Genomic DNA, 13414 nt, shown 5'->3' on the forward strand with positions numbered 1-13414 from the left:
ACTTGTTTTAAAACAATAACTTCCTTTGTTATTGTATTTTCCCTTACTAAATGGTATACCTCATCCCTTGCTGTTTTTTTCAGAAACCTGACGTATACCTCCCTTGGTAATTTGTTTCTGCAGGCATAACTGGTATAAACACAGTATATTTTGTTGATTTCTTTCAAGGCTCTGTTTGGTGTTGAACCTGTAATGCCCGCTATTATCTCAGCCATTGTGTCTGCAATGTTTTCTTCTTTATTTTCCTGTATATTTTGGAACCTCAAGAAAAAGACAGCTTTCTCGAGTTCCATGTTGAGTAGGGCTTCCTCCATGTTTTTAATGGCTGACATCATATTGGTTTCTGTTTCCTGTATTTTTATTTCCAACTTTTCACTCTTCTGTTCTATCTCTTGTATTTTTTGTACATTTTTAGAGAGTGTATCTTGGATGGACTCAATTTTTTCATCCATTCTACCTACTCTATACTCTACTCTTTGAATATCTCTTTGAATATCATCCCTCATATTTTCCATGTTTCCTGTCAGCTTTTCATAATTTCGGTCAATTGATTCTTGCATCTTTAGCATCAACTCTTGTAATGACGCCAGTGTTATATTTGATGCTTGGGAGGTTGTTGTTGTCATATTTTCTGTTCCTCTAGTATTTTGTGGAGTTGATTGTTGGGGTGTTGTTGCTGACTTATTACCAGTTTTAGATTGGGATGTGGTCGTTGGGAGTCTCAACATCTTGAGTCCCTAAATCTCCAATTCACCATAAATTTACTATAATTTACCATAATTTGCAAGTTAATTAGTTAATACATTAACAAGTTGATAAATTGATAAATTAAATTAATAAGTTGATTGATTGGGATTGGTTGGAATTCTAATCAAGATGATAGACAGTATTATCAGTTACAAAATAACAGTACTCAGTAGTAGTATTAATCAATCAATAATGCTAACAATTCAATAAGATAAGTAAAAAAGGAGATATTAATGGAAATCAAATTAAGAGATCAATCAATAACAATTAGTAAAGGTTCATATATAATTCATCACTTAATATAGAAAGTATTGATCAATTGAACAGTTGACAGCTAGTCTGAGAGTATAAGTTTCCCTAATCTATTTTAAGGAACAAGTATCAGAATATCTAGGTGTCATTTATCTCAAATAAATCTATGTTAAATATCTTAAAAATTGTTTAAGTCTGAAGTAATGAATAATAAACATTACAAATATAATATTGTAACGTATTAAATATAAAATATAGAATTGTAATATAGAGTTGTAATATTGCTAAATGAGCAGAAAATACGGTAAATATTATTTCAGAGTGAGAAAGAGAAAAGAAGTCAAAAGATTAATAGGCTTTTCAAGTGTATAAATATTTCAAGTAGTCAGTGTATAGCTTTTATACCTCCGTAGATTTTTCTGCAGTCTTCTATCTCCTATATGAATCAGATGTCAGAATGTCCAGAATGTCCTGTATCCAGAGTCCAACATCTAAGCTCATGGTGTTTACAGAGTTTATTAAGAGTTAAATAATTTGTAAGATCAAAAATCCCAGGTCCTTTTTAAGAGCTCAAATGATCTTCACACAATCTTCTGAGGTTTTCGAAGTTCTGAACCAAATAAATCCAAATTATTATTATTTTTATATAAACTTTATTAATTTTTCATAAAAAGTACACACAAACATACAAACACTTAACATGTAGTTGGGGTTACAATTACCCCTCTCATCTTAGAAGTCAATTTTTAATACAGAAAAAGAATGCATTCTTAATTCACTAAATCAACATATTAATCTAAGTGAAAAGAATTTTGTTCAAACATTATAACAAAAAATTAATTTAATAAAATGAAAAAAAAGAAAATAAAAAATCATTCTAATGTATTCATACTTTATCATGACATTTAATTTTATTTTTATTTATCCATATATAAACTTTATTCCAAATAATATAAAATTCAGATTCTTCTTGATTATTCAATGGTCTTGACATCATAGCCATCTCTGCACAGTCTAGAATTTTCTTTATTACACCTTCTTCCTTGGGAGTATTTTCTCCCTTCCAATTTTGTGCATAAACTATCCTGGCTGCTGTTAAAATATGAATAGTTAAATAAAAAAAAATATTTTTAATATTTCTGCTTAGTTATACCTAACAGATAAAATTCTGGGTTTTCTATTTCTTGTGATACGATCTTTTAAAACATTTTTTCTATCATTTTCCAATATATCTTAGCTTTATTACAAGTCCACCATTGATGATAATAAGAATCTATTTCCTTTTTACATTTCCAACATTTTGGGGACATATTAGGGAACATTTTGGCAATTCTATTTGGTGGGAGGTGCCACCTATAAAACATCTTAATTTGGTTTTCTTTTAATGAAATTGATTTCGTCATTTTCCAATTTGTGATTCAAACTTTCTCCAGGTTTCAACATCAATTTCTCTACCTATATTTTTGCACCAACTTATCATATTGTCTTTTAAAATCAAATCTATATTTTTGTATTCAATCATATATTTGTATGCTTTCCCTATTAGTTTCTTTTGATTTGTGGTTAATAAGCTACCTAAAAAGTTTTTACTCTTATTAAATGTGTATATTTTACTATCTCTTTGGAATTTAGTCTGTATCTGAATATATTGCCACCAATCTATTTTGATCCCTCCTTCTTGTAGATTGTATCTTGATTTTAATTTCATTTGCTCATCTAATAATATTTTGGTATCTTTCTTTCCTGCATCAAATTGGGGTGGCAAATTGCCTCTAATGGAGAGATTCAGTCTGGAATAGTTAAAAAATGATCTTTCTTTATATCTTTCCAAACTTCTAATAGATACTTTCTTATTGTGTGTTTTTTAAAATAAGAATGTGTTTTATCTTTGTCATACCAAATAAAGGCATGCCATCCAAGTATCAAATCGTGACCTTCCAAGTTTAATATTCTTCTATTTTCTAATGTTATCCATTCTTTAATCCAAGTTAAGGCGGCTGCCTGATAATATAGTTTCCAATTGGGTAGTGCAAACCCTCCTCTTCCCTTTGTGTCTTCTAATATACTTGCCTTCTTACCCCGCCATAAAAATTTACTAACTATTGTTGTTAGATCCTTAAAAAATCCCCCCCCGGATTTATAGGTAAAACCTGAAATAGGAACAGCATCTTAGGTAAAACATTCATCTTGATGGTTGCTATTCTCCCCATAAAAGATAATTTTAAATTATTCCAAATTTCTAAGTCTTTTTTAATTTCTTTAATCACTTTTGTGTAATTATCATTTTTTAATGATATAGTTTTAGATGTAATCCAAATTCCCAGGTACTTTACTTTCTTTACTATCTTCATGTCTGTGATACTTTCTAGTCGTGTTTCCGGCAATTCTGTCATGTTTTTAACTATGTTGTGTCTTACTTCTATTTATTTTTAAACCTTCTACTTTACCGTATTCTTCTATTGTTTCAATCAAAATTGGTAATGTTATCATTATGGAGGACAGAAGGAAAAGGGGGGACATGATCGAAACATTTAAATATATTAAAGGGTTAAATAAGGTCCAGGAGGGAAGTGTTTTTAATAGGAAAGTGAACACAAGAACAAGGGGACACAATCTGAAGTTAGTTGGGGGAAAGATCAAAAGCAACATGAGGAAATGTTATTTCACTGAAAGAGTAGTAGATCCTTGGAACAAACTTCCAGCAGACGTGGTTGGTAAATCCACAGTAACTGAATTTAAACATGCCTGGGATAAACATATATCCATCCTAAGATAAAATACAGAAAATAGTATAAGGGCAGACTAGATGGACCATGGGGTCTTTTTCTGCCGTCAGACTTCTATGTTTCTATGTTTCTATCATAGGATTTTCTATTATAAAAGTCAAATCGTCTGCATATGCTTGTACTTTGTATGTCTCTTTCCCAATAGTTAGTCCCTGTATTTTACTTTTTTTTTTTTTAATATTTTTTATTATTTAGTTAGTCCCTGTATTTTACTATTTGCTCTTATCTTTATCAATAAAGCTTCCAGGGATAAAATAAACAGTAAAGGTGATATCGGACATCCCTGTCTTACTCCTTTAAAAATTTCAATTTTTTCCAATTGTTCATTATTTAATATAATTTTTGTTGTTTGTTTTGAATATATAGCATCAATTAAATTCACAAATTTTGTACCGAATCTCATTTTATTCAATTGCATTTTAATAAATGTCCAGTCTACATTATCAAAAGCTTTTTTTGCGTCTAAAAACATTAATGACATTTGTTTTCCTGGATATTGTTCATAGTATTCTAGTGAGTTAATGATCATTCTAAGGTTGTTTTTTATTTGTCTACCCGGTAGAAACCTGTTTTGGTCTTGGTGTATTTTCTCTTCTAAAATATTTTTGAGTCTTTCTGCGTGAATAGAAGTAAATATTTTATAATCCACATTTAATAATGATATAGGTCTGTAGTTTTGTATCTTGTCTTATCTGTTCCAGATTTATGAATTAATGTTATTAAACACTCAGACCAGGATTTTGGAATTTTACCATCCATTAAACTTTCATTAAAAATTTCCAACATATTATTACTTCACTTTCTATTTTGTACCATTCCGCCGGTATGCCGTCAGGTCCAGTTGCTTTGTTGTTTTTTTGCTTTTTAATAGTTATTTGCAATTATTTTATTGTCATTGGGCTATCTAGTCCTGCTTGTGGTTCTTCCGTTAATTGCGGTAAGTCTAGAGTCCAAATACTTAAAAATCTCATCTTCTTTTATTTCCTCTTTCTTATATAATTCTTTATAAAAATCTTGTACTATTTTTGCTTTTTCATCAATTCTATATTTTTTCATACCTTTAGAATTATGTTGCAATACTAGCTCTAACTGTTTTAATTCTCAAACTAATTGTTCATATTGTATCTTCTTTTCTTTACTTTTCTTAGCTGTATAGGAAATCGTTAATCCTCTAATATATGCCTTGGCGGTGTCCCATACGTTTTGAAAAGAGATTTCTGAGTTTTTATTAATTTTTTTAAAAAAATTCTAGTTTTTTTTCTATCCATTCCTTATATTGATTGTCTCTTATAATATTCCTATTCATCTGCCAATTCATATGTTTCTTATAATTTTTCCAGTATATCACTATAGGGCTATGATCGGCCCATGTATTTGTGTCAATCTCAATTTCTCTAATTTATTCTGAAGTTGTTTTTGAGGACCAAACCATATCTATTCTTGTCCAAGTTTTATGGGGGTTAGAATAAAACGTGTATTGCCTGGTTAAAGGGTGTCTTTCCCTCCAAATGTCATTTAATAGTAGCTCAGATCTCATTTTCTGAAAAGTAGTTGGCAATATATTTTTCTTTTTCTTGTCTTCCCCCCCCCCCCCCAGAATGATCTAGTGATCTATTAGAAATTGCATTAAAATCACCAATTATAATCATATTTTGAATATTTAACTCATTTATCTTTTGATGTAATTGTTTATAGAATATCATTTGATTTTCATTTGGGGCATAGATAGAGACAATAACAAGAAGTTTCTTGTCTATATTTATCTGTACAATTAATATTCTACCCTCCTGGTCTGCATATAATTGTTTGGAGTTTATTGAATTTTCAATATAAATTGCTATGCCTCTTTTTCTTTGGTTTGCCAAACTAGTGCACATGTTTCCAATTTTAGAATTCAATAATAATTTTCTATTAGTCTTTTTGATGTGCACTTCTTGTAGTATCACTATTTGTGCTTTTTGTTTTCTAAGTTTAGAAAATATTTGGTTTCTTTTTCTCGGTTCCTTTAGTCTGTTTACATTTACTGAAAATATTTTCAGATCTTCTGACATAGTTATTTATAGTGTTTCTTGGTGTCTTTAGATCCGTGCTGTGGTTGTTTTCTTCTTGCTCCTAGTTTTTCCTCCTTCCCCTGCGTGGTGCTACTCGTCTCTTCTTTTCTTGCAGATATTTCCTTCATTGGTTGTTCAAATTTACGTATTCCACTTGTCTCATAATATAAATCCAAATTATTAAGTTATTAAGTGTGCTGGGTTTGCAATATTCTCCTTATTCTTATTTATCCTCAGCGCATGCTTCCGATTTGCAAAGTCACTTCTAGGCCGCTTCCTTTTTTTTTTCAACTTCCGCAAACCACGATACACATTCAAAAGAGATCCACCTTGCCCTTCACTGCACAATCTGTTGTCCGATGTTATTAACCAAACCAATCCAAATCCGATGTTGATGTTAAGGGGAAAGGGTCTATGGTCTATGGTCTGTCTCCTATCGCCAAGCTCCAATCTCCAATCTCTGATTCATCCGCCAACCGCCAATACAACCCTTCCGCCATGTTTAACAGTCCTCATGCAATGGCTGCTGAGATATCTTTCAAAACTTAATAATATTCAACAGATTGTCCCAATCAGGTAGCAACAAGGGTTCTTCTCAAATTCTCTCTGCCATTGCCAAAACACAATCCGTGCCCTTCCACCAATTCACAATCTCAGCAGTTACTGTCTTATATCAAGCTTGATTTTAGCTGCTATTCTCGCTTCCCCTTTAAATGTCGGGCGGCCACGTCCCTGGATCAGCACAAGCAGATGTCTTTGGCTCTGGCTCTGGCCTTTAGGGTATTGCCCGCTCCCCGGGGGGTTGCCTTACCACCACAGATACACAGGAATTTCCTTTTCAAGCTGCAAATCCCTCCAGGCTGCAACTGCCCTAATGGCAACCAAAAAATCCCGAAAATGGAGAACAACCCTGGGAGCTCCCTGGAGGCTGCTCCACTGCGACATGATGTCAAACCAGAAGTCCCACAGATCTGTAATTTGAAAGGCCCAGCAACCCTACAGAGGGGCTTCTTCAGATCCTCTTTCTGCTACCAGGCATGGCTTGAGTTTTGGGGGAGAGAGGGGCGTTAAGCAGTCTGTATCCTTATGGCCAGTCTGGTCACATCTGTAGCAATTTGTTCCCCTCATAACCACTGAGCAAAGGGAGCCCAGCTGACAAGAGAAAAGGTGGCCTCTTAAAAGATCCTTTGTTGCATGGGGCGGGGAAGGTCCCTTCTCAGCAAGAATTACGTCACCCAAAGCAATTGCCGTGGCATACCAGTCTTGAATGGTCCAGCTGTCTCCTACCTGCAGTTCACACGCCTCTTTCAACTTTGGATCAAGGGCACTTTTGAAAATATGGACCAAACAGTTTTCTGGCCACCCCTTCAGGTTATAGGCAATCATTTGAAATTCTTCCATAAAATTCTTCACAGGCTTGCCTGCCTGTTTCAACTGAAAAATCTCAGCTTCTATCTGCCTTTCTACACCATTCGGCTCAGGAGTTCTCTCATGATGCAATTTAGGAAGCAGTTGCTGTTTGCGATCAGAGGAACAGGAGAAGGGGGGCTGAGCAGGCTTTGAAATTCCCCCACAAAGGGATTCCTTTGATATAATAGCGGCTTGCACCTATCTCGCAATTTACCTAGGGAGTCAGTGACTGGGGTGGAAGGGGAGGCTATATTATTCATTGTTGCCGTGTAGAGGTAACTTCAGGGGGCCATGGGGAAGGGGATCTTCAGAAACCCATGGGCGTCTCAGCCACCCTCACTCAGGAAGATAGATTGTTTCTGGCTTGTTCATCTCAGACCCAAGCCTATTCCTCCCCTCTTTACCTTCGTATTGTTGAACTCTGTCTGGTTCCTCCCGGAGAGGGGGTTAGAAAATTCCAAGCCCTTCCACCTCCAAATTCTTATTTAACTCCCTCTGTTCTATTCTTTGGATAAAGCAGAGTTGGAATTGTGGTCAGCGAACCAAATAGCATCTGAGAAATAAATCAATTCCACACCTGTGCTTCTCACATGGTACGATTTATTAACAGCCATATCTGGATTCGACTTGAATCATTCCAACTCTGAGTCCCTTAGATCAGTGATTTTCAACCTTTTTTTGAGCCATGGCACACTTTTTACATTTACAAAATCCTGGGGCACATCACCAACCAAAATGACACAAAATGATATTTACCTCCACTCCTGACCAGGATTCAAAATCGGGACCATGGGGAGGAGTAGCAGCTTCAACTACTCGTCGCGGCCATACAATGACAAGTGCATGGCAGCCCGAGCGGGGACCTTCCTGGGTGTGGATGAGAGACGGCCTGCTATGGGTTCATCGCTAGTGGTCGGGATGAATCCTAGAAGGTGATTGGTCAGTGAGCATTCCTTGTGCCTCCACTCTTCCTGTCACTGATAGCTGGAGGGGTTGTGAGGGGAATGTTTATGTTCAGATGGAGGCGGCTGGCGATGGACCGGTTAATGACCTCCGTGGGCCGTATCCAGCCCATGGGCTGTAATTTGGGGACCCATGTTTAATTTCCCCATGGCACGCCTGACCATGTCTCACGGCATACTAGTATGCCACAGCACACTGGTTGAAAAACACTGCTTTAGATTACATCCAGATCAAAACCCCATATCACATCCCCACACCCATAAGTGTAGTCATGAGGACCAATCCTATGTAGAATTCCTGATTCCTTCCTGTGTTCGTTACTATGGCATCTGCAGAATGTGTGGTGGCATATATCTCTCTCACTCACTTCCCCCCCGTTCCTCTATCACTACCAAACTGTGTCAGGCCAACCTTTGACTTCACATAATGACTTTGGGCCTGACAATTAGCTTTTTTGGCTGCTGCTGCATATTGCTGGCTCATATTCAAATGATCATCTCCTAGGACTCCAAGGTCCCTCTCACAGTTAATGTTTTTTGAGACAGATCTCATCTAATCTGTACTTATACTTTTGATTTTTTCCTACCTAAATGTAAAAATGTTTTTCTCCAATTAAAATTCATTTTGTTGGATAGGACTCATTGTTCAAGTTTGTCAAGATCTTTTTGGAAACTGATGTTAGCTATTCCTGTCAGTTTTGTATCATCTGCAAATTTGATGAGTTCACCTTCTATTCCTTCATCTAAGTCGTTTATGAAAACATTGAAGAATACTGGGCCTAAGACAGAGTCTTGTGGTACCCCACTACTGACTTCTCTCCATGTAGATGTAATACCATTAAGTAAGGTTTGTTAACCAGCTACAAATTCATCTGGTGGAGATGTTGTGTATTCCACATTTTTTTAGCTTACCAAGAAATAAGTTGTGGTCTACTTTATCAAATGCCTTACTGAAATCTAAGTACAGTATGTCCACAGCATTTCGCTGGTCTACTAAATTAGTGACTTTATCAAAGAATTAAATAAGATTAGTTTGGCATGATCTTTTTTTAACAAACCCAAGCTGGCTGCTAGTTAGGGTTAGGGTAATCTAACAAACTAACAAAAGTAGTTGTGTTTTTTTCTTTAATCAAAACTATCAATTTAGCCATTTCTGCTAAACTATCAATTTTTGCAGCTGTTTGTTCATTGTAGGAATAAAAATGTCCTTCCAGTTTTGTGCATAAAGTAATCTTGCTGCCATCAACTTATTAATTTTCTATATAAGAAGATTTTATAAACATATGGTTAGGCATACATGTTATATGTGTTCTTATCTATGTATGTTAGGTATTGATGGTATATGTGTTTCATTTATGTATGTTTTTAAGTTGGAGAAAATAAAAATAAATTTCTTTATACTCAATATATACTAAAGAAACATTTAGGAAGAAGGCACTCAGGAAGAAATACCTCTAAGGAGAATCCCATTAAACTTCCAATGGTTGTGCAACATGTAGACCCCACATGTTGAATTGCTTCTCCCCCCACTTTGCATCCCATTTTTGCATGTGCCCTTTTAGTATAAATAAAGATGCAGTTAGTGGGTGAAAACCTGAAAGGAATAGTTGCAGCTAAGTAGAGAGCCTGATTAGGAAAATTGGCTCTGTATAACCTGGATAAAAGAGGTTGGGAACGTCCTCTTGGGAACATCACGCATGCGAACAAGTTAACCTGATTACAAACATGGGCAGCCTCCTACCCACACACTCTTATTTTTCTTGGCGACCTCAACCTACCTCATACTAACTGGACCCTAAATGAATGTTCAACTGAACCCAATACTCCACCCTTTACAATGCTATTACTAACCTAGGGCTTGAACAGCTAGTAACAAACAATACTGTCACGCTGAATATTTGCCAGTCCTCAGAGACATTTTAGTAATGAAAGAGTTAACTGTGTGTGCCTTACTAAGATCCTTCTATTATGAGGTAATATCCTGCCAAATCTAACATCACTTCCTTCTTCTTCCTCATCATTCTCCATTCTTCTTTCTATCCTCCTTCATGTAAAGACGTATTTTTGAGTTGTCCCTCGTGACATATTTTATTTTCTGTTTTTATAATAAAAATATCTTGTTTGAACAAATGACTAAAGCTTTTATCCATCGGCTCCACGGGGTTAAGATCTTATCGTCCTGGGGGACTTCAATCTACCGTCACTCGGCGGTTCCTCTGGACTGGCACAGGAGTTCATGGCCACCATGACAGCCATGGACCTGACTCAAGTAGTTCAGGGTCCGACTCACGAGGGTGGACACGCACCCGATATGATATTCCTCTCTGAGCAACTGAGTAATGATCTGAGATTAAGGGGCTTAGAAATGTTGCCTGTGTCGTGGTCAGATCATTTCCTACTGCGGCTTAACTTCCTGGCTCCAATCCTTCCCCGCAGGGAGGCGGAACCAATTAGGAGGTTCCGCCCCAGACGCCTGATGGATCCAGAAGGTTTCCAGACGGCGCTTGGGGTTATTCCAGATATACTCGTCCACAGTTCGGCAGAGTCTCTTGCTGAGGCCTGGAACAAGGCTGCAGTGGAGGCTCTTGACCGGATTGCGCCGTTGCGACCTCTCCGTGGCACTAGACCCCGTAGAGCTCCATGGTTCAACGAGGAGCTCCGGGTGTTGAAACGCCAGAAGAGACGTCTAGAGAAGCGATGGAGGAAGAATAAGTCCGAATCCGACCGAACACTTGTAAGAGCTCATATTAAGACTTACAAAGTGGCGCTCAAGGCGGCAAGATGCGCGTATCATTCCGCCTTGATTGCGTCAGCGGAATCCCGCCCGGCCGCTCTGTTTAGGGTGACCCGCTCCCTTCTTAATCAGAGGGGGGTTGGGGAGCCCTTGCAGAGTAGTGCCGAGGATTTTAACACGTTTTTCGCTGATAAAATCGCTCGGATCCGAGCGGACCTCGACTCCAATTGTAAAACAGAGTCGACTGACAACGAGTCAGTCGAGGTGACTGGGGCTAAACGTCTTTGTCCATCTGTCTGGGAGGAGTTTGACTTGGTGACACCTGATGAAGTGGACAAGGCCATTGGAGCTGTGAGTTCCGCCACCTGTTTACTGGATCCGTGTCCCTCCTGGTTGGTTCGGCCAGCAGGGAGGTGACACGGAGCTGGGCCCAGGAGATTACCAACGCTTCCTTGGGGAGGGGAGTTTTTCCATCACTCTATAAAGAAGCGCTTGTGCGCCCCCTCCTCAAGAAGCCCTCCCTGGACCCAGCCGTGCTTAATAACTACTGTCCAGTCTCCAACCTTCCCTTCATGGGGAAGGTTGTTGAGAAGGTGGTGGCACTCCAACTCCAGCGGTCCTTGGAAGAAGCCGATTATCTAGGTCCCCAGCAGTCTGGATTCAGGCCCGGCTACAGCACGGAAACTGCTTTGGTCGCGTTGATGGATGATTTCTGGCGGGCCCGGGACAGGGGCTTGTCCTCTGTCCTGGTGCTCCTTGACCTCTCAGCGGCTTTCGATACCATCGACCATGGTATCCTTCTGCGCCGGCTGGAGGGGTTGGGAGTGGGAGGCACTGTCCTTCAGTGGTTCTCCTCCTACCTCTCTGGTCGGTCACAGTCGGTGTTAGTGGGGGGTCAGAGGTCGACCTCTAGGTTTCTCCCTTGTGGAGTGCCTCAGGGGGTCGATCCTCTCCCCCCTGCTATTTAATATCTACATGAAACCGCTGGGTGAGATCATCCAAGGGCATGGGGTGAGGTATCATCAATACGCTGATGATACCCAATTGTACATCTCCACCCCATGTCCAGTCAACGAAGCAGTGGAAGTGATGTGCCGGTGCCTGGAGGCTGTTGGGGCCTGGATGGGTGGTCAACAACTCAAACTCAACCCAGACAAGACGGAGTGGCTGTGGGTTTTGCCTCCCAAGGACAATTCTATCTGTCTGTCCATTACCCTGGGGGGGGGAATTATTGACCCCCTCAGAGAGGGTCCGCAACTTGGGCGTCCTCCTCGATCCACAGCTCTCATTAGAGAAACATCTTTCAGCTGTGGCGAGGGGGGCGTTTGCCCAGGTTCGCCTGGTGCGACAGTTGCGGCCCTATTTGGACCGGGAGTCATTGCTCACAGTCACTCATGCCCTCATCACCTCGAGGCTCGACTACTGTAACGCTCTCTACATGGGGCTACCTTTGAAAAGTGTTCGGAAACTTCAGATCGTGCAGAATGCAGCTGCGAGAGCAATTATGGGCGTCTCTAAGTATGCCCATATCACTCCAACACTCCGCAGTCTGCATTGGTTGCCGATCAGTTTCCGGTCACAATTCAAAGTGTTGGTTATGACCTATAAAGCCCTTCATGGCACCGGACCAGAATATCTTCGGGACCGTCTCCTGCCACACGAATCCCAGCGACCGGTTAGGTCCCACAGAGTTGGCCTTCTCCGGGTCCCGTCGACCAAACAATGCCGTCTGGCGGGACCCAGGGGAAGAGCCTTCTCTGTGGGGGCCCCGACCCTCTGGAACCAGCTCCCCCCTGAGATTAGGATTGCCCCCACCCTCCCTGCCTTTCGTAAACTCCTTAAGACCCACCTCTGCCGTCAGGCATGGGGGAACTAAACATCTCCCCCTTGCCCATGTTGTTTTGCCATTGATTGATTGACTGTGTGTCTGTTTTTATATACATTGGGATTGTTTTATAAATTTATTAATTTTAAACTGTAATTAGATTGGTGGGCATTGGATTTGTTATTATGTACTGTTTTATTGTTGTTGTGAGCCGCCCCGAGTTTGCGGAGAGGGGCGGCATATAAATCCAATAAATCTAATCTAATCTAATCTAATCTTAACGGATTTAATCACTCACAAACCGCGACATGGTAGCAGAGGATGGTTCTCTTAATTAAGCCTGAAAAATAAATCATTTTCTAAAGGCTTGATATGCCTGGCAAGAAACGAAAATTTCATCTTTCAGACACTTTGATATTTACGATGTCTGACAGAGAGATAAAAGATGCGCTCTCAAAGCTAACAATGGCACAAGAAATTGGGAGCACTGAATTACAGATGGAACAAGCAGTGGAACAAGCACCCTTGCCTCATGCAGAGAAAGAAATTCCAGTTGATAAAGAAACTGTAAGTAAGTCAACTTCTCCTTTAAACTTTGATGTTGAACAGTTAGCTAATCTTACAGAATCTATAAAATTATCAGAAAA

At 38.9% G+C, this 13414-nt stretch overlaps 1 protein-coding gene across 1 annotated transcript in view; it reads right to left on the minus strand.

The window, feature by feature from the left end:
• Positions 1-1638: 1638 nt before the first annotated feature.
• Positions 1639-13414, minus strand: part of AADAT (aminoadipate aminotransferase) — a 59208-nt gene continuing 47432 nt past the window's right edge. Inside the window, exon 14 of the mRNA XM_070757435.1 lies at positions 1639-2091. Coding sequence (XP_070613536.1) covers positions 2080-2091 — 12 coding nt within the window. The 3' untranslated portion in view covers positions 1639-2079. The remainder of the gene's footprint in view (positions 2092-13414) is intronic.

The sequence above is a fragment of the Erythrolamprus reginae genome, chromosome 7 (assembly GCF_031021105.1).
Source record: "Erythrolamprus reginae isolate rEryReg1 chromosome 7, rEryReg1.hap1, whole genome shotgun sequence".
NCBI lineage: Eukaryota > Metazoa > Chordata > Lepidosauria > Squamata > Dipsadidae > Erythrolamprus > Erythrolamprus reginae.